Source organism: Amblyomma maculatum, chromosome 3, assembly GCF_055883805.1.
Source record: "Amblyomma maculatum isolate TAMU_Amacu chromosome 3, ASM5588380v1, whole genome shotgun sequence".
Lineage (NCBI taxonomy): Eukaryota > Metazoa > Arthropoda > Arachnida > Ixodida > Ixodidae > Amblyomma > Amblyomma maculatum.
The window spans coordinates 126,225,911-126,244,496 of record NC_139346.1 but is presented as its reverse complement, the minus strand read 5'-3'; the positions used below and the strand labels follow the sequence as shown (position 1 = coordinate 126,244,496).

Below are 18,586 nucleotides of genomic sequence, written 5' to 3'. Positions count from 1 at the left end.
TATAACTGATTAGTAAACAAAATAATTAGAAATATTGTATTATAGTGGCCTTTTAAAAGGTTAAATAAGAACTTTATTCGACAGACACGATTGTGCTCACTGACTGGGGGTAATCCGCGGCGTTTCACGAACTCACTGACACATGCACGGCCGTATGAGTTAAACAGAAACATAACTACCTTGTTCTGTATTCGCTCTAGTTTATGAATGCTGGTTAATGTGTAAGGGTCCCAGATAATTATTTCATATTCTAAGAGCAGCCGGATGCGACAATTGTGGGCTAATAGACGAACAGTGGAGAGGGCAGACTTCAGTGAATGCCACAAAAAAAAAGTTTGCTTGCATTTGCTACGACAGCATTTCTGTGTTTTGTACAGGAAAAGTTATTAGTAACCTGTAGGCTAAAATATTTATACACTATCACCTCTATTATTGACATATTGATAGTACCGTACACAAAGTGAACAGGCTTTTTTTATGTGTAATATTCATGAGAACTGTTATTTCAAAATTAACAAACATCTGCCATTCATTACACCACGCAATGACTTTTGCGAAATTATTATTTAGACACACTTGGTCATCAACTGAAGAACATTTTGTACAAAATACCATGATCCGCGTAAAACTTCACACTGACGGAAATACCTCTAACAACGTCATTAATCAAGAATATAAGTAAAAGTGGAACCAATACAGATCACTAGTACCCAATTCAAGTGTACCCAATGCTGCACTAGTAACTGCCACATTTTTGTACACATAGTATCAACATGAAAAAGACATATGCAAAGTTTACCTATTCTAGGCTGCATAAAACTTGCATAAGGATTATGAATATGAGGAGGATGGTGAAAAATAACAAAATCAAAGAAAAAATATTCCATACCTATTTTTATTAACATGAAAACAACACAATAATATGATGGCTGTTAGTGTCACAAACCCCTGCCTTTTCGGTCAACAGAGGCGCGGGATCCCCTTCATGGTAACCTGCTATACCTCTATCAGGCTTAAGGATATAGCTAAAGATTAGGCTGGTCAACCCGTGAAGTATGTGTGTCGGAGCGTGGTTGAGGAATAAGTTCAATAATCACTTTTTGTTTACAAACAATGGGATATTTATAACTAGTAGTCCAAATTATACTACATAATAATAGAAAACAATTGCCACGACATGATAGCGATAAAAGACGACTCGGTAAATTACGAGTGGAAAAACTGATAATGAACAAACACTGCGATAAAAGAAGACTAAGAAAGCAAAGCGAGTATTCCAGATAAAGTAAGTAGGCGCAATAGTTACACAGAAAACGCAGCGTAAAATGCTAAGCCATATTAAGATTTCAACAGAGACAAAAACAATAATCAATTAACCGACAGTTTGGGACAAAAATAAATTCTCCCGGCTTTCTTGTTCCATCGTAGTTACAGAGTTGATCGGTAGTGGCGGCCGTACAAGATGAAGAGATACGATGAGTTCCCCGCAGTCTCAGTGATTAAAACAAGACATTTCCCCAGAGCGAGCGGCCGCGAGAGTGGGCCGAGAGACCATATCTCCCCAGAGCGTACTAGCGTGGGCGTGCTGCAGTCTGCCTTTTTGTACTGTTGACTGGTCCCCCCACGGTTTCTCTCCCTCTTCCCGCTTTGTGAGTCATCATATATGTCTGGTAAGTTTAGCAGGAATCAGGGAATACCATCGAATGTCACTTCGCCCGACACGGTTGTTCTATTACTATATATAAAAATATTGCACTGATAGCAATGAAAGATTTCAAAGCTTTATTCCACAACCTATGTGTCTTGATAAGAATAACCTTTATCTGCATGGACCTTATGCAGTCACATGTAAACAGCGATACAGAGCAATTTTAAATTCACGCGGTGGCGCATTTTCCAATTGTGCTATACTTGCAGTAACCATGGAAGCATTTTCCAAGGTAGCATTCAAATACCGTCAAACCATCCTGACCACGCAGTCGCTTCTGGAACGAAAAACGAGTATATAGGTTTCAAATGCAATGGTACAAACACAAATGTTTGCTAATGTTAAGCAATATTGCTTCGTTCTTCCCTTCCACAGCATGATTCAAGTTGAACGGTCACCTAACCGCCGACTGATAGATGCACACTTTGCACGCCTGCATCGCAAATACCTAAATATAAACGACCCCAAAATCGGTGGGGAGAGAAACTTCTTAGAAGTACCCACGCCTTAACCTTCAGTACATCAAAAAGCAGTTTGAGCACGAGATAGTGCGAGGTGATTTTAGGTGTTTTACAGCCATGCGCGTCACGCTTGATATCGTTCTGTTACCGACCATCAGTGCCCTCGCTCGCAGATGCAACAATATTTACGCACAATAACAGCGTTGAGCATTGAGCAAGTTAGTCACACATCTTGGAATAAGCAATGGAGCAGGCAACAAAAATAGAGGTAGCCGACACAGACCGAAGGACAACGCTGCGCTGACAACTATATTGATCAAAACCCGCACGTCTTCTTCTCTCTTCACTCATCGTCTGCAGCCAACTTCTTCCTTATCTTTAACGTCCGACCGGTAAGCGTAAAAATCTAATTCCTTCTTCACCAATACCAGTAAAGGCGTGCTAACACACCGGTCTCCTGAGTTCCTGATTGCACATGCTTCGAATATTTTCGTTGCAAACCTGTCCTTAATCCTTTCAACACCTTTTGCATTATGAAGGTGAGCTGGCCATTTTTGGACTTTGCAAATCAAGCAGGCTTTGCAGTACACTGCGAGGTTAGTGTCGGACTTCTCTGATATTGCTGCAGCGTGCACTCTAATTCTGTCATTAATGCATCTTCCTGTTTAACAAACGTGTTGCTTTCCGCAATGCAAAGGTGTCTAAAAGATAATCCCCTGGATACAATTGGAGTACGTTGTCCGGTGCGCACTTTTGCATGTTGACTTAAACTCCTGGTTATTCACCCACGCACACATGCTTTTTGCTCTGTATGGTGCCGTAGCATAAACCCAAATGCCGTGCCCGTGTCCAATGCTCATCAGATTAAGGGTCCATCCATGAATATATATTACCACTGACCACTTATGTCTTTTAAAGTCTTCTGTTGCAAACATCCGCTTGTTCGTCAGCACAAGTCTAAATGCAAACCTGCGCACCGGACAAGTTACTCCAATTGTATCCAGCGGATCGCGTATCAGATTGCCTATCAGATTCCCTTGCATTGTGGAAAGCAATCAATTGGTCAAGCGGAAAGATGCATTAATGACAGAATTAGAGAGCACGCTATGGCAATATCGGAGAAATCAGCAACTAACCTCGCAGTGCACTGCAAAGACTGCTTTATTTGAAAAGACCAAAAATGTTCATCTGGCCTTGTGAATGTTTTCAAAGGATTAAGTACTGGTTAGCAAGAAAAATTTTCGAACCATGTGCAAACAGGAACTCTGGAGACCAAAGTATTAGCACGCCTTCAGCGGTATTGTTGAAAAAGGAATTATGTTTTACGCTCACCGGCAGCATAATAAAGAAAAGGACGACGTTGGCTGCAGACGTAAAGAGAATAAGAAGATTGGCGGGTTCTGATCAATATACTTCTCAGTGCTGCGTTGTCCTTGTGTCTATGTGCGCTTCTTCTGTTTTGTTGCCTTCTCTGTTCCCTTATTCCAAGCCATTTACGCTTCTCTACTAAAGGCACTTTGAAAAACAGGCATGTCATTTTCTTGCTACTCGTGCTTCTTTTCTTGACCCTTAAGACCGCGGTGTCACTACATGTTCTACATAGCATCTGTGTGTGTTCAGAAGCGCACTCTCAGGTGAGTGAAACCTACCATTAGACCATGAAGCCCTCCATGAGATGTACGACTTTTGTCGGGGCTTCACTCATACGACCCGCCCCGGAACCCTGCAATCAAGATTTTATTTACAGAACGCAATGGTTTTGCTGCACTTCCGGTTGAATGTTGACGTTGAACTCCCTAGATGCTTCTTTTTGTCCTATGCCGCCACGTGCATCCAGCGCTTTCCGATAAGATAAAAGACTACCTCTCACCTCGTGCTCAGCTTGTGCAGTGTTCTTCAGGGCGGAAAGACTTGGAAAAAATCTTCCACGAAAACCGTTATAGTAATATTGAGTAACGTGCAGTAAATTTTCTAGACTATTGCAAAGTCACCCGAATATCCGCACGTATAGTAACATAGGCCACAAAGTAGGCCGTGACCATTATCAAGGTCACGTTGGCAAGATATAAGGGTCTAAACTTTTCTGTTAAACCTGCTGGTCGCCATGTGACTGGGCCAGTCACGTGCGCCACCAAATGGCACCTTACCTCTGTCAAGAATAATGTAATGAGATTAAGAGGTCAAACGCCTGTGTTAAGTCATGTGGTCACCATGTGACCGGGGCATAGTGACTAGGACAACTGGCCCGTGTCCACTATCAAAGTCAAGGTCACGTGACCTGGTGGTCGCCATGTGATGTTGGGGCATAGTCACGTAGGCCACCAAATGACCCGTGACTACTGTCAAGATAAACGTCTTGTAAAGTTGCGTTAGTGTGACATGGAAGCAGAGGTCGCTAGAAGGGTGATGCGTGTATAAAAAGGAGCTCCCTGGCTGCTGCCTCTGTTATAAAACTGCGCGCGATAGAGGACGAACAACCTGCTACAGTAACACGTCGGAACTCGAAGGCACTTCGGAGTGAGGCCCTGAAACGGCGGTGTGTCGAATAGACCAATGAAGAACGGGCTTTACGTTCGGAGAAACGCACAATGTGTATAATCCAAGATTGCCAATGGGCGTAGCCATGTACATGTACATGACATGTAAATGGCCTTTGAGCGTAGCCATGTACCCAGAGTAACCAAAGTGAAACCTCCAGCTATAATTTTCTTTTTTTACTTAACCTGCTGTGTTTGCCTCATATTACTTCGTTCCCTATCTAGCTCGGGCTGTGTAGTGCTTTGTGTAATGAGTGCGTAATTTTATTTTTCTCTCACTTTTCTTTTGTATATAACGCTTTTAGAATTGCGGTGATGCTTACTTTTTGCACAGGCAACAATGCCTTGCGTCTAGAACCGGCCTCAACGACGACGTAGCGCCTATTAGAGCATGAAAAGCTCTCGTGCTGTATGTGTTCAATATTAAAAACAAGGTTTATTATTTAGTCCTGCACGTCCCTATACGTCCGCACTACCCCACACCTGCTCGCACGTGTGCGGCTGCTATGGTAATGAATTTAAATCTGTGGCACGTCCCCCAACCCTCATATGTGGCTCCCTGACTAGCATAGCTTCTGCGAGGAACCAGCAAAATGAATCATAACATGCCTTTTATAAATAAATTGCTGTTGAGTACTGGCCGAATAATTCGAAGCAGCATGGCAGTGGCGGTTCACGTAGGGAATGTTTTAGTTTATTATCAGAGATCTCTATCCCCTATCAGTGCACTCAAGTTTAGAGAAGACTACACGTTACGTAGCCAAGCGCAGCATTCGCGTAGCGCGTCGATTGTCCACTGACTAACCAGCGAGAGTTGGATTTTCCCCTCTTTTGAATTAAAGAGACTTTCATCTCTCTCTATAAATCATTCATAAGCCAGATAAAAAGTAGTTTCGCAGTACCGAATATAACTAGAAGACCAATTTTTAAGGACATAAATATGCAATGCGAAATCGAACATTGTAAAAAAAAGAATCTCCATAGTTATAAACACGTTCCCATGCGATGAAATTTTAATAATGAGTGATAAGCAGTCTTAATAGCACCATAACAAAACTGATTGCAGACAACAACACAACAGATACTCTAATAACTTCACTGATACGTGCATGAATGGCTTGAGCGACCCTACAAGGTCGCCCAAGTCTTTCATGCCCGTATCAAGGAAGTTGCTTGAGGTCATCTAATTTCTGGCAAAAGCGACAGAGAACAGGTAGATGAATGAGACGCTGCTCTGCTTCCCTGAAGACCCATGAAAAGCTAATGTAATGAAACGAAGCAAATAACTTAATATTCTTTTTTGTATGGGAGTGTCGCCCTGCAAACGAAATGGCAGTTTACAGCGGGTCCCATGCGATCTAGCCAAAGTGTCCATTCACCTATGAACAAAGTGGCAGTGTTCCGTGCTTCAGCCATGAAAGCGTTCCAAAGACGAACAAAATTTTGCTATAATCATTATTATACATGTGTCTCTAGCGCGATAAGACCCACGTAATTTACGATACTTTAATGCTTCTTTCATGGGGAGGCATTGAAATAACTGGGCGGCGCTGCAATAGAAAGAGAGGAGCATACTGAACGCACGCGGCTAGCATAAGCCCGCTATAATGTTATTGCTGTAAGACTCTTTTCTTCACGCATAGCAGTTCATTGCTCATAGTTCTTGTAAGTGGATAATTCCAAATCAAACTGCTTATTAAGGGACGATTTCTCTTAAGTCTAGCCAGGATCAATTTTTTTCATGAACGCTGTCTGTTCCAAACAACTTACCGTTAGCACAATAAAAGCCAACACACTCCTCCTATATCTGCTAAACATTTCATTCCGCAGCCTATAGTACCGAATATCTAGACCTATTTAAAAATTAGAACCACGTTGAGGTTATCAGCGCCTTGCACTGCGTGCGCTTAAGTTTACAAATAATTATAAAGGTAGTGCTGAAAGCTTACGAGAACTCTGTAGAGTATGCATAAAAGCTGCTTAGAACATACCATACAAGGATATCCATTGTTACGGAGCTTTCCGTTTGGACCAACGCACCCTTTATTAATATCCGCCTGCAGGAAAGGAAAGGAAGAATCAGTTACAGAAGCCGAGAATTCTGGATAAGTTTCATCATTCCTAGCACAAAGAGCCAGGGGAAAAGAGGTTCTGGCTTTCTGCTGCCTTTCGTTAAGTGGTGCTTTTTTATCCGGACTTTTGCTCTATAGAAATCACACAAATGAAACACTACTGTGAGAGGTATTGGAAGTAGCAATTGGCTCCCAGAGTTAATCATATGTTTAGTACTGCCGTCATCCGAACAGGAATGTATTCCTTAAATTCATGCATCACCTAGAGTAAAATCAGGAAAGAAAACATTAATTCTGTTTTGTGCTTTTGGGCGTCATGAGAAGGCACAAGTGTGGGAAAGAGGAAGTAGAAGCTTGTGTGGCTTGGGGCTCGCAGTGCCTAGACAAAAAGTAACCACCGCCGTTACGTACTGAATACGTAACATAAGTTGTGGTGGAGCCCGCTAGGCAGCTCAATACCATTTTGTATTGCTCAAGGCGGTGACGCCGGCCTGTGAGCACCTGCTGTGGGCAAATTCGAGGATTATCACAAGCCGCCCATCTTTCGCGCGAAATGTGATAAGTCGACGAGTGTTTACCCGACTACGAAACTAGTGAGAGTAGTGTTGTAGGAAGAGATGGTGCTAATTTGGCTTGATTTGTCCCGCCGAGGTGGCGCAGTGGTTACGGCGCTCGACAATTGTTCCCAAGGACGCGCGATCGAATCCCAGCCTCGGCGGCCGCTTTTCTCTGCCGGCGAAAAGCAAGGCGTGTCAGTGCACGTTAAAGAGCTCCAGGTAGTAGAAATTTCCGGAGTCCTCCACTACGGCGTCTCTCAAAGCCTGAGTCGCTTTGGGACGTTAAACGCCCCAAACCAAACAAAACCTGATTTGGCTTGACAATTAGAGAGCTCACCAGCTAGGATCGTTTCACAAAAGAAATCAAGAAGTGTTTTGGCGCCTGATGCCCGAAAAAAAAACCGCACAGGGCGAACGTTGCTGCAGCGAGCCCAGATACCTGGTGGGACATGCACTAAATATATCTAGCACATGCTGAAGTTGCGCAATATTGTAAACCCATGGCTGTCCGAGGAAGATAAATTGGGGCACTTACTCAAAGGGATTGGTGAAGGCGTATACATTTCGTTACCAGAAAACATTTCAACTTCACTGCTTGCGTCGTCAGGAACTGCCGTACTTTCGAAACATTGAAGCTACGTCGCATCACAGTTAAATTTGGACAACTGGCCAAAGTCACATTCGTTGCGAGTGCTGATTCAGCTGCTCCGAAGTCGATGGCTGATCTGATACGCCGGATAATTGGAGAAGAACTGCAGCGGAACAGATTCAGCGTTCCGAAAAGAACCCTAATATAACCCGCGCAGCAATATAACCCGCGCAGCAATAAAAACCCGCGACCCCGTAAGATTCCTACACCACGGCGCGAAATGCGTCATGCTTTGATTACCACAGAGAATATATCACGACTTACTTTCTTCCCAGCAGCTCGTTAGTTAGGAATGCAGGCCCGACTACAATTGCCGTTCAGAACAATTTTACATCCACTATTAAAATCTACCAGTGGCCCCCGCAACTTTTATGTTGCAGCTGTGGTATTACTGAGCACATCTCCTAGGGCTGCCCTCGACAGGGCCTGATGTCACAAGATCATCGCGCGTTGCCCAGTGCTTCTTATCGCCACACCTGCTCGGGATTTGAATACCTTCCAAACGGAGGTGCGCAACGCTTCGCCTGCCTCCAACCACAGCATTACGTCGCCAACACAGAGATATGCGCTCACCCCTCCTTGGCGCTGTCCTGCCCCTTCGGAAATCCAGAAGGAAGTCTGAATACTTCCTCTAAGCAAGCTGTAAATAACACAGGGGAGATTGTGTCTCCTTGCCTAACAATTTTTTCATTACTGTCTTTACGCTGAACTAGGGTTGCTGTGCAGCTACTATAGATATCTTTCAGTACTTTTACATAATGCTCACCTACATCCTCACTTTTTAATTACTGCATAACCGCTCAGCTCTTCCACTGAGTCAAAGGCTTTTTTTAGTCAGTGAATGCTTTGTATAGATATTGGTTATACTCTGAGGACTTTTCTGTCACATGGCTGGTACTATTGACATGATCTGTGGCAAAATGCCCTTTCCTAAAACCTGCCTGATGTTTTGGTTGATCCAAGTCTTAGGTGGTCCTGATCTTTTTTTTTTTGATCTCCATAGTGAATACCTTGTACGTAAATGGTAGTAAGCTGATTGCCCTGTAATGTTTGAAGTCGTTAGCGCCGTTTTCCTTACAGAATAAAATAATGTTAGCATTTTTAAAATGTTCCGGTACCTACGATGTCATACTTCGCTGCTCATACAGGTGGGACAGATTTTCTAGCACCATACCCCCCGTCCCTCAACAAATCTGTAGTTCTCTGATCCTCACAAGATTCTCTATGTCCTTTCTATAGCTTCTAAAGCTTTCTTAACCTCGTGCTACGTTAATGATGGAACGCCTGATTGCTCTACTACTGCCAATCTTATGATTTCCTTTACTACTCCGGCTGCTGTGCAAGTCAGTATAAAATGTCTCGGCTAATTTGATTACTTTGTCCATATCAGTATTGATATTGCCCACTTTGGTGCCTCAGACGTACATCTGAGCTTTTCCTGTGCCTGATTCGGTCTTCACTGATTTCAGGCTACGACCGCCCTTTATACTACGCTCAATTTTCATCACGGTTTATTTAGGCCTTATTATTTAGGTAGGCTCTAAGTAGTCAGTTTACGTTTATTGATTAGCTTTGATATCTGTGCCAGTTATATCCTGCCCATTGGTTTAGAGGCTTTCAAACTTTGCCGTTTCTTAATTAAATATTGAGTCTCCTAGTTTATTGGTATCCTGTATGACTATATGCCGCCTATTTTGACCGCGCTATCAGTATTGATATCTCCAAAACTATTGTTAATTGCTTCTAGTGTAAGGTCGGATTTTTCGGTTACATTTAAGTGAAAATTTGGTATATGGCCCCACTAAATATTTGTATCTTCATTTGTACTGCCCCTTGTAGAGATTTCAAATAAGGAAATTATGACAGCAGATACGTCGCTGACGACATTGTGTGGCATGTTCTTTTAAAGTTATTCTCTTTTCAATAAACGACACTGCACAGTTTGTGATTAATTCTACTCATTTTATTTCTGGCTTTTTTCTCAAACACCCAGATTCCCTTCATGTGACACACAAGCAGACACGCTGAATTTCCAGCCTCATGACCATGTCACGTGATTAGGAACGTGACGTCACATCCAGACATTGCCATTACTTCGCCTGGGTGTTTCGATATCTGACTTTTTGGCTAAAAAATTACCTCATTACTTAATTTTACCCATATGATTTCCCAAAAGAGATTGCTGTGCCTCAATACAATTATTCGTTTTGGGTTACTCGTGTAAAAACTTTTGGGGACGAGAAACCTCAACCATAGGCAACTAATGTTCACATACTAATAAACGCCGGAGCTGTGCGAGCTTCACATCCGTAGCGCTATGGACCTAATCATTCTGGCACAAATAGTCAAAGACATCATTAGCTGCGCTAACGTAAGCATGTAGAAAATCTTTTGCCTTAGCAGTACGTCAGTAAGTGCATGCGTTAAATCCATTTCAAGGTTCTCTCTCTATTTTGCAAGACATAAAACAGATATATCGACGCCCCTTGTTGTTTCAAGTGTACGATCATTTTTCTTGGCTGCGTCCTGTGGATTCTCGCCCCTTTTACTTTGCTCAGTCGCATGGAGCTTTCTGTCCAGCCACTTGTAGTCTAACCGGACAACGCCAACTAATTAGCTAACTACCTAAAGGCCGACCAAAATCGAGTGATTTTCCTGCTGCAAACCTTGCGAACAGCTGCCCGGCGGCGTGTCGCCAGCTACCTGCGGCAGTTAGCCACCCATCAAATTGTGCCAGGCTCCGCATCGTGCCCGCCGACGATGCGAAAAAACTTCAGAAAGGTGTGCGAAATTTTGTTGTTCACGTAAATATTGAGCCAAATGGCAATACTAAACCCTTCTTGAGGACTGCTGAGTCGTACCGAGTCCCTAGTATACGTCCTGTGCGCCGCCTACAGGGGCTAAATTCCCTGCAGGAGAAGAAAGTACTGCTGCGCTGTACTTTACCACCACCGCGTCACCAACTCTCCACATCCTCGCCACCTAGTCTGATTACCAGCTCCGCGCGACGAGTACTGGCTGCGCGCCTCTGCGCGGTGTGCTCCTCTTCGTGCTGATTGCTCTCTGGCTGTCACCGCTTTAGCTCATAGTTACCCGAGGGCTTTTTGTTTTCGTCAAGCTTTTTTTTCTCTGGCTCCATTTCACACCGGCTCAAGCCAAGAAGACCTTGCTCACGTTGTTTCTCGTTGCAGCGCACTCGCCAAATGCCACAGTGTTGTGCATTTCAGTGCTCCACCCGGCCTGAAGATGGCTATCTTCAGGCCGAAAAATCGTAGTGTGCCGACACGAAGTTGCGCTGTGTTAGAGATAATGCGCCTCTCCTTTTCCTGCGGTAGCGCATCATTCTGATGCTTAATTTGCTCTTCATGCACCTCCTTATTCTTTCTCCTTAATTAAACACGGCTTGTGCTCTATGTTGATTATTTTATTACCTGCATTGTTATTACCTTATTATTACTTGCATTGAATTTGGGCTACATGTCAGAAGCTGGCACTGCAGAATCAGCGTTCTAATATGAAGGCCATCGGGTGAATGCACGTGCTTAATCGTGACAGCTGTAATTTGCAGCCTAAAACCTGCTAATTTATACGCACTTGCACTTATAGGACCATGATAGAAAACGTTTCCGCAGAAAGGTGTGCACAAATGTGCCATATCCCTTGCTGACGTGTACACAGTATATATCATGCGAAGTCGATCAAAATCGGTGCCCAACCTAATTGGAGTGTTGTTGATTCAGTGGTGACTCCCAAATTTGGATAAGCCACCTTCCAAACATTTCACGCACCGGACCTTTCATATTATACTCCTAAAGTTTGCTGAAAATGGCGTTGCGCGTAATTTAAACAGGAAATCTTAGGTAAAGGTGAAGCGGCTAAACGATCTCCTAGTGAGGTTTCCAAACGTGGCAGTAAAAGAATTTGCATGCTTGTCAACGTTTCAATCATTAGACGAGGTGTGGGTGTCTCATTTCTTACAAAAGAAGCTACCTGACCCTCTTGAAACAGATGCCGTTCATAAGCAGCAAACCACAGTGAGGGATAGATTGTAAAATTTTACAAGCACTTGCGGTTAACAAGCGTGATGATGTAGTTTTTCATGTCGAAATGAGTTTGGTTCACAACAGGAAGTTGGGTTTTTTATTTTAACCCGCATTCAATTTTCTATAACATAACACTAAAGGCATTCAAAGGGTAACTACAAAAAGAAAAAAAACGAAGCTATGGAACGTCCCTACGCGTTGAGAGAGTGAGAGTAAACTAAGAAAGCTGCTTTTGGTGCTCTGAATTTCCTTATAAGTCATAGCTTTGACATAAACCCATGTGTTAGCCCTTGCAATATGCAGCATCGGCTTCATTATATCAGTCTCCATATACAAGTTTTCAGCATCCAGGAGTAACGTCATCTTGGCCACCTTTGAGCCACTCTAAAGCTGATTTATTTATGCATGGCGTGATATTTCTTCTGTACACGTGTATTTGCTTCGTGTGTTGTTATGATCAGTCACATTTGAAAGTTTTTGTAAGTCCATTATTTCTGCGCTGCGCATCTCTCTGCAGCACACTTACATTCACATGACGGAAATAAACAGATTGTCTTGCATTGCACTTCCAAGTAATTTATTGTATTCCATGATAAACACTAGCATAATGTTAGATGTATTGCACTAATAAGTTTAAAATATGCAACATGTGCCTCTAGCACTACATGGTCGGTTACGCGACGCAAAATATGACATCCCCTTTCACATGCCTCTGTTTTTACACAATAATCATCATCCTCATCAGCTTGACTATACCCACTGCAGGGCGAAGGCCTCTCCCATATTTCTCCACTTAACCCGGTTCTGTGCTAGCTGCATCCACTTGACCCCTGCGAACATCTTAACCTCATCCGCCCACCTAACTTTCTACCGCCCCCTGCTATGCTTTTCTTCCCTTGGAATCAAGTTTGTTACCTTAAGCGACCATCGGTTATTTCTCTTCGCACTACATGTCCTGCTCACGCCCATTGCTTCTTATTAATTTTCACTAGAATGTCAGCAACTTGAGTTATTTCTCTGACCCACTCTGCACGCTTTCTATCTTTTGATGTTACTTCTACCATTTTTCGTTCCATAGCCCTCTGAGTTGTCCTCAACTTAAGTAGAACCTAAACAAATTTGCAGCCCAGAGAAAGATGCACAGGACGGCGCTACCTGTGCATCTTTTTCTCTGTGTCGTCTTTTAGCGCTGCAAATCTTTTTAATAACTATGAACCAACAAGCCCAGCTTGGAGTCTTGTTAAGTCGAACCGTTTTTGTTCGCTTCCCCGTTTCAGCCCCTTAGGAGAGTACAGCTAAATGCAACTGTTGTGTACTTTCCTCTTGAGCGATACCGGTAACCTGCTAGTCATAATCTGCGAGTGCTTTCCAAATGCGCTCCATCCCAATCTTATTCTTCTTGTTATTTCCTTTTCATAGTCCTGATCTGCAGTTACTACCTGTCCTAAGTATACTTCCAGTACTTCGCTACCTAATGTAAACTGCCGTTCCTTCCCGAGGCTGTTGAACATTACCTTAGTCTTCTGCATATTGATTTTCAAGCCTACCTTTCTACTTTTCCTGTGTAGGTCATGAATCATTATTTGCAGTTCATCCCCTTAGTTGCTTAGCAAGGCAATGTCATCAGCAAATCAGAGATTACTGAGGTATTTTCCATCTACCCCTATCCCTAATGGCTCCCATTCCAAGTCTATGAATACTTCCTCTAAGCAAGCTGTAAATAGTAAAGGGGAGATTGTGTCTCGTTGCCTAACACCTTTCTTTATGGGAATTTTGTTACTTTCTTTATGCAGAACTATGGTTGCTGTGCAGCCACGGTATATATCTTCCAGTACTTTCACGTACGGCTCGTCTACCCCCTGATTTCGCAATGCCTGCATCACCGCCGAGGTTTCAACTCAGTCAAATGCTTTTTCGTAATCAATGAATGCTATGTGTAAGGGCTGGTTATATTCCGTGCATTTTTCTATTGCCTGACTGATGGTATGGATATGATCGATAGTAGAGTACCGTTTCCGAAAACCTGCTTGTTCCTTTGCTTCATTACAGTCTAAGGTTGTCCTGATTCTATAAGCGATTACCTTAGTAAATACCTTATGCGTAACAGACAGTAAGCTGATTGGTCTGTAATTTTTAAGGTCCTTAGAGTCCCCTTTCTTATGAATGAGGATAATTTTTGCATTCTTCCATGGTTCCGGTACCGTCGATGACACCAGGCACAGCGTATACAGGGTGGCCAGTTTTTCTAGCACGATATCCCCCCCCCCCGTCCTTCAGCAAATCTGTGGTTATCTGATCCTCTCTAGCTGGTTTCCCCCTTTTCATAGTTTCTAATGCTTTCTTGACCTCGTCCTTCGTCACTGGTGGAACGTCTGACTGTTTTTCGCTACCGCCAATCTCATTACGGTCCTGACTACTTTGGCTACTGTAGAGATCTGTATAAAACGCCTCGGATACTAGTTTCATTTACAATAAAACTAGCATAAATATGTGCTTTTGGGAAAATTTTAAATATCAGGTTGCTCTGAAAAGCGCCGAAAGCTACAGACCTTTCTCTCAACTATCTCATTCCTTTGGTAACCATTTATGAGAATTCTCTTCACCACCGAGGCTATAAACGGTCCTAGAAAATCACGCCAGCATTCAAAGCCGTGACTGGCCGGCTGGCGCTGCTGTGAAAAATACTGCAGTGTGCGGCGCGGGTGGCAGGCGGGCATGGAGAAACGAGGAGGAAAGCACCGCGAGGGAGTAGAGTGTCGCTACTTTAAAACGTTAATGTAGCTTTTATAGAGGCGCCACGGAATGCCGCCTGGCGGCTGTTTTCAAAAGTCCTTCCGGAATACTAGTTTCGGCTGCTCGTGCGTCGCTGCGAGAATTGGCGATATTCGCTCTGACAATTTTTATTCATTGTGATAGCAATACTGCGCAAGGATTCGAGCCGTCGCATATCCCCGGCGGACGCCACGCTGGACTTTGGAACAGCCGAGCCAAGCAACTGCTTCAGCCAAGCTCCGCCAGATAGCGGCACTGTCGGCGCGCCGCGCTAATCCCAACGCGCTGCCACGGCGCCGCTGCCGCACAGAATGGATGGTTCACCTTTGCTTCGGCCTCGCCCTGACTGCACTGCTATGCGGGCTGCTAAAGAGAGGTGTCGACGACAATCTGCGGCAAGGAAGCGACAACGTGCACAAGAGACAATGGAAGAACATGAAGAACGGCTTGCTAAGTGTCGTGCACAAGATAAAACTCGGCGTCTACGTTCTAGCTCTCCGAGTGCTTCCACCTCGTCGGCTACTGATGTACACATGACTGCGCAGGAACGCCGCAATACCACCAAGCGAAGATAGCGCGGTGAAGAATCTCAGGAAGATACAGTCGTGACCATTGTGCGTCATGTGTTACTCTATTGCTAAACTATTGAACTCACAAGCCACGCTACAAGCGAAAACACAAGCGTAGCCATGCGACCATTGCTAACGCCATTCGCCAGGCTTAACCAGAGCTAAGTCACTGCCAGTTTTGTTTTTCAGTTCATATCGACTTTTTCTACAGCAGCCTGAAGCATAAAGTTATAGTTGTCCTGTGTGTAGAAGCGAAAACAATGATGCTGCAGCTATATGGGAGAAACTGATCCGTACATGAGCCAGGTGCCTCCTGCAAACAAGCGTTCAATGTCCATCTGCAGTTTTAAGCCTTACTTTTCTGGGGATATGGTGCATCGACTCATCAATTACTTTACAGAATAATGGCTGTTTTTTATTCTTTATTTGTGCTGCCTTTAGTTTGCAAACTCTTTTAATATGTACTGATTGTGAAGCGCGTACATCCAATATATGAGACAATATCCGCCACCCACAATTTCGTGCCAACACCGCTGTCTTATAGGCATATTGCTTTATCGACCGAATTCACAAGATATTAATGCGATGTCGCTAAGGATCCCGTGTCGCAGAAAATTTGGTGGCGTCGCCGTTGTCGTGGGTAGCGAACAAAATATCTAGAACTGTTCAGGAGCTGTTCAGGAACTGAGCAGGAGCAATACCTTGGCTAAATGAAGACAACTGAGGGGAAATGTCACCTTTGAGAGAGGGGGAGTTCAAACTGAGCACTTTCGTGTTTCGAGACAGACACATTCTCATAGGTCGTGAAGGCTCAAGCTCAATAAAGGTAGACGTACTGAATTCGCGATGCGAGCAGGGTCCGACAATGAAATCACGTTCTGATCTTAATAGGCGGTGCTGAAATAAGCGCCAAATGTTTAAAGCATTCACCATAGGCTTAGTCGTAATAATGAATTAGATCGTGTCGATGACACGTTTTACATCATCTACGGTCAGAAATAGATGGAAGGTGATGAACCGAGTGCTTGCAACATTCGCTTAATAAAACTTATGCCCTTAGTTCAAAGGAGAAAAGATTTATAGATGCGGCTTTTAACAAGCGCTGCTGAAAGGTATTTATTGCATGTAGCATATGCTTGGAACACTGTGTTGAATTCATTACAACTCGTCCCTGATGGTCATCACATTCATATTTGTTCTGCTCTCAGGGCCTATTAATTTCTTCAGAAATTATGAGCAACAAAAATATGTAGAACAGAACTAAGTGAAGGAATTAGTACAGTTTTACGAAGTAACAATATATGTATTTTGTGTACCTACCCGCGAATGTTAGCGATCGCCAAAAAATTCACGATGATACGCTGATTATTGTTTGAAGTGCTTTCATATCGAAATGTAAGACAGGAATGACAAGTGGCTTTTTAAGGCTGAAGTGAACACGACCACTATGCTCTCGGTCGTATGGCTTGCTGAGCTGCGATCAGCAACAATGATCTGCTGCATTTGTTCATATCTGGTGCATTTGTTATTGATTTAGAACATTTACCCAAAGAAAAACTATTGTTGGGGAAGTCACAGCTTCAAAGCAAGGAAGATGCTTCTCACAGCCTAGCTGCCGCTGTTGCAGCGTGGCTGCTCCGGTCTGCTTGCGAGCCACCTCCGCTAAAAAGGAGGAGGAGGAGAAAACATTTATTTACGATGATATGGCTTGGGAAGGGAGGTGCGTTTCGTGGTGGAGCTGAGTGGCAGATCCTATTCCTGGACGCCATTAGCCGCCGCCGCTGCCCAAGCACTCTGGACCAGGACCCGCTGGGCCTCCCGGTCCTAGCTGGACAGGGCCGCTTCCCAGCCCTCCCTAGTTGGCTGTTTTATTGCTTTTAGTTTTGTATTTTGCTGACAGGCCCACACTATGTGGTATAAGGCAGCATACTGTCCGCAGAAGTTGCACCTACCCGTGAATGTCGGGTCCGCGTGTTTTAGTATGGCGGGATTTAGAAAACACCCGGTTTGGAACCGTCTAAGGTGGCACTCCTCAGATCTGTCGAAACCTCTGGAGTGCAGCCGAAATTATTTATAATTTGTTTTTATATTAGAGAATAGGATTGAGAGTTAAGTTGTTCTATGAGTAGATCGTTTGGTATAGGACGAAGACATTTCATTGCGCTGTTTCATGTGCCATCCGTGAGGTACACAATAGGTTAACAACTAGGGAGCAGCGCACGGCCAGAGCACTCGTAAGCCGCGCTAGCGAGTAGCACCGCTTTGTTAAGGTCGCGCCATAAGGAGCTGTAAGCATTGCGATTTTGCCTACTGTGTTGGTGAAGCTAAAATGACAACTTTTTTGACGTTTCGCTCTACACTCGCTCAAACCCCGTTGCAAAGACTTGCGCCTGCAGTACGCTGTTGCTGCTGCGTCGGAGACACTGGACGGCTGTATACAATTGCGGTCGGACGCCATTATAGACAATGCCTATTTTATTTCTTTCTCTTGAAATGTAATTTAGTGTACAAAGAGGGTCGTGAGAGAGGACCAGCTCGTGCGTTTTCTCATCCAGGCGTCGATGCCGCCATCCGACAGTTCTTTGCTGCACGTGCTACGACCGCGACGGTGCGTCGGCGGTCAGCCGCGCCGCATTACGTTCGCTAAGAACGTTCGCTCCATGTGGGTCACCTTTGAGTGCGGCTAAGCCATTAATTGCGTATATCCTAACAATGCGATCTCATAGCTTCACTTGCAAGTCTCCATAAAATCTCACCTTCTTGAATTAACTGAAATCAAGCATGTGTAAAGATGTGTAAATAGTAATATTTTTATTGAATAATCGGAGTGCAATAATTTAGATATGAGAAAATATAGGAGACACTAGAAGTACGTTTCTAAGGGTATGGTTCGAAAGCGCTAAGGGCTGCCCTCTGCGGATTTCGTTTCGCGGTTCGTCTTTTGCATACATCTGATTCAGCTCGCTAAATTTGTGCCTTTTATGTCCTAAGTTATCACGCTAGCAGCTATCAGAGGTAAGCGGCCACCCAACATAGTTTAAATTTCTATTTTAACCAAGCCGTACAAAAAGAGGTTTGTGTTCTAACTCGGCATCCAAGAGGCCGGAAAGTTGATTTGTGTCCCATCACAATGCCCATCAGCACGTCAGTGCTCGGCCATGCCTCCTGACTACTGCCATCTGTACAGCTGTTGCATAGATCATTTCAACGTTAGTAAT

General features: G+C 43.9%; 1 protein-coding gene across 4 annotated transcripts in view; it reads right to left on the bottom strand.

The window, feature by feature from the left end:
- Positions 1 to 1,765: 1,765 nt before the first annotated feature.
- LOC146195963 (uncharacterized) overlaps positions 1,766 to 18,586 on the bottom strand; it is a 31,963-nt gene continuing 15,142 nt past the window's right edge. For 2 of the 4 annotated variants that reach the window (XM_084596307.1, XM_084596308.1), the window contains exons 4-5: positions 6,698 to 6,763; positions 1,766 to 1,985 (exon numbers count right to left, since the gene is read on the bottom strand). In XM_084596307.1, the coding sequence (XP_084452433.1) occupies positions 1,878 to 1,985; positions 6,698 to 6,763 (174 nt within the window). In that variant the 3' untranslated portion in view covers positions 1,766 to 1,877. Of the gene's footprint in view, positions 1,986 to 3,818; positions 3,893 to 6,697; positions 6,764 to 7,906; positions 8,097 to 18,586 lie in introns of those variants that run through there. The other 2 variants (XM_084596309.1, XM_084596310.1) reach the window with 2 other exon arrangements.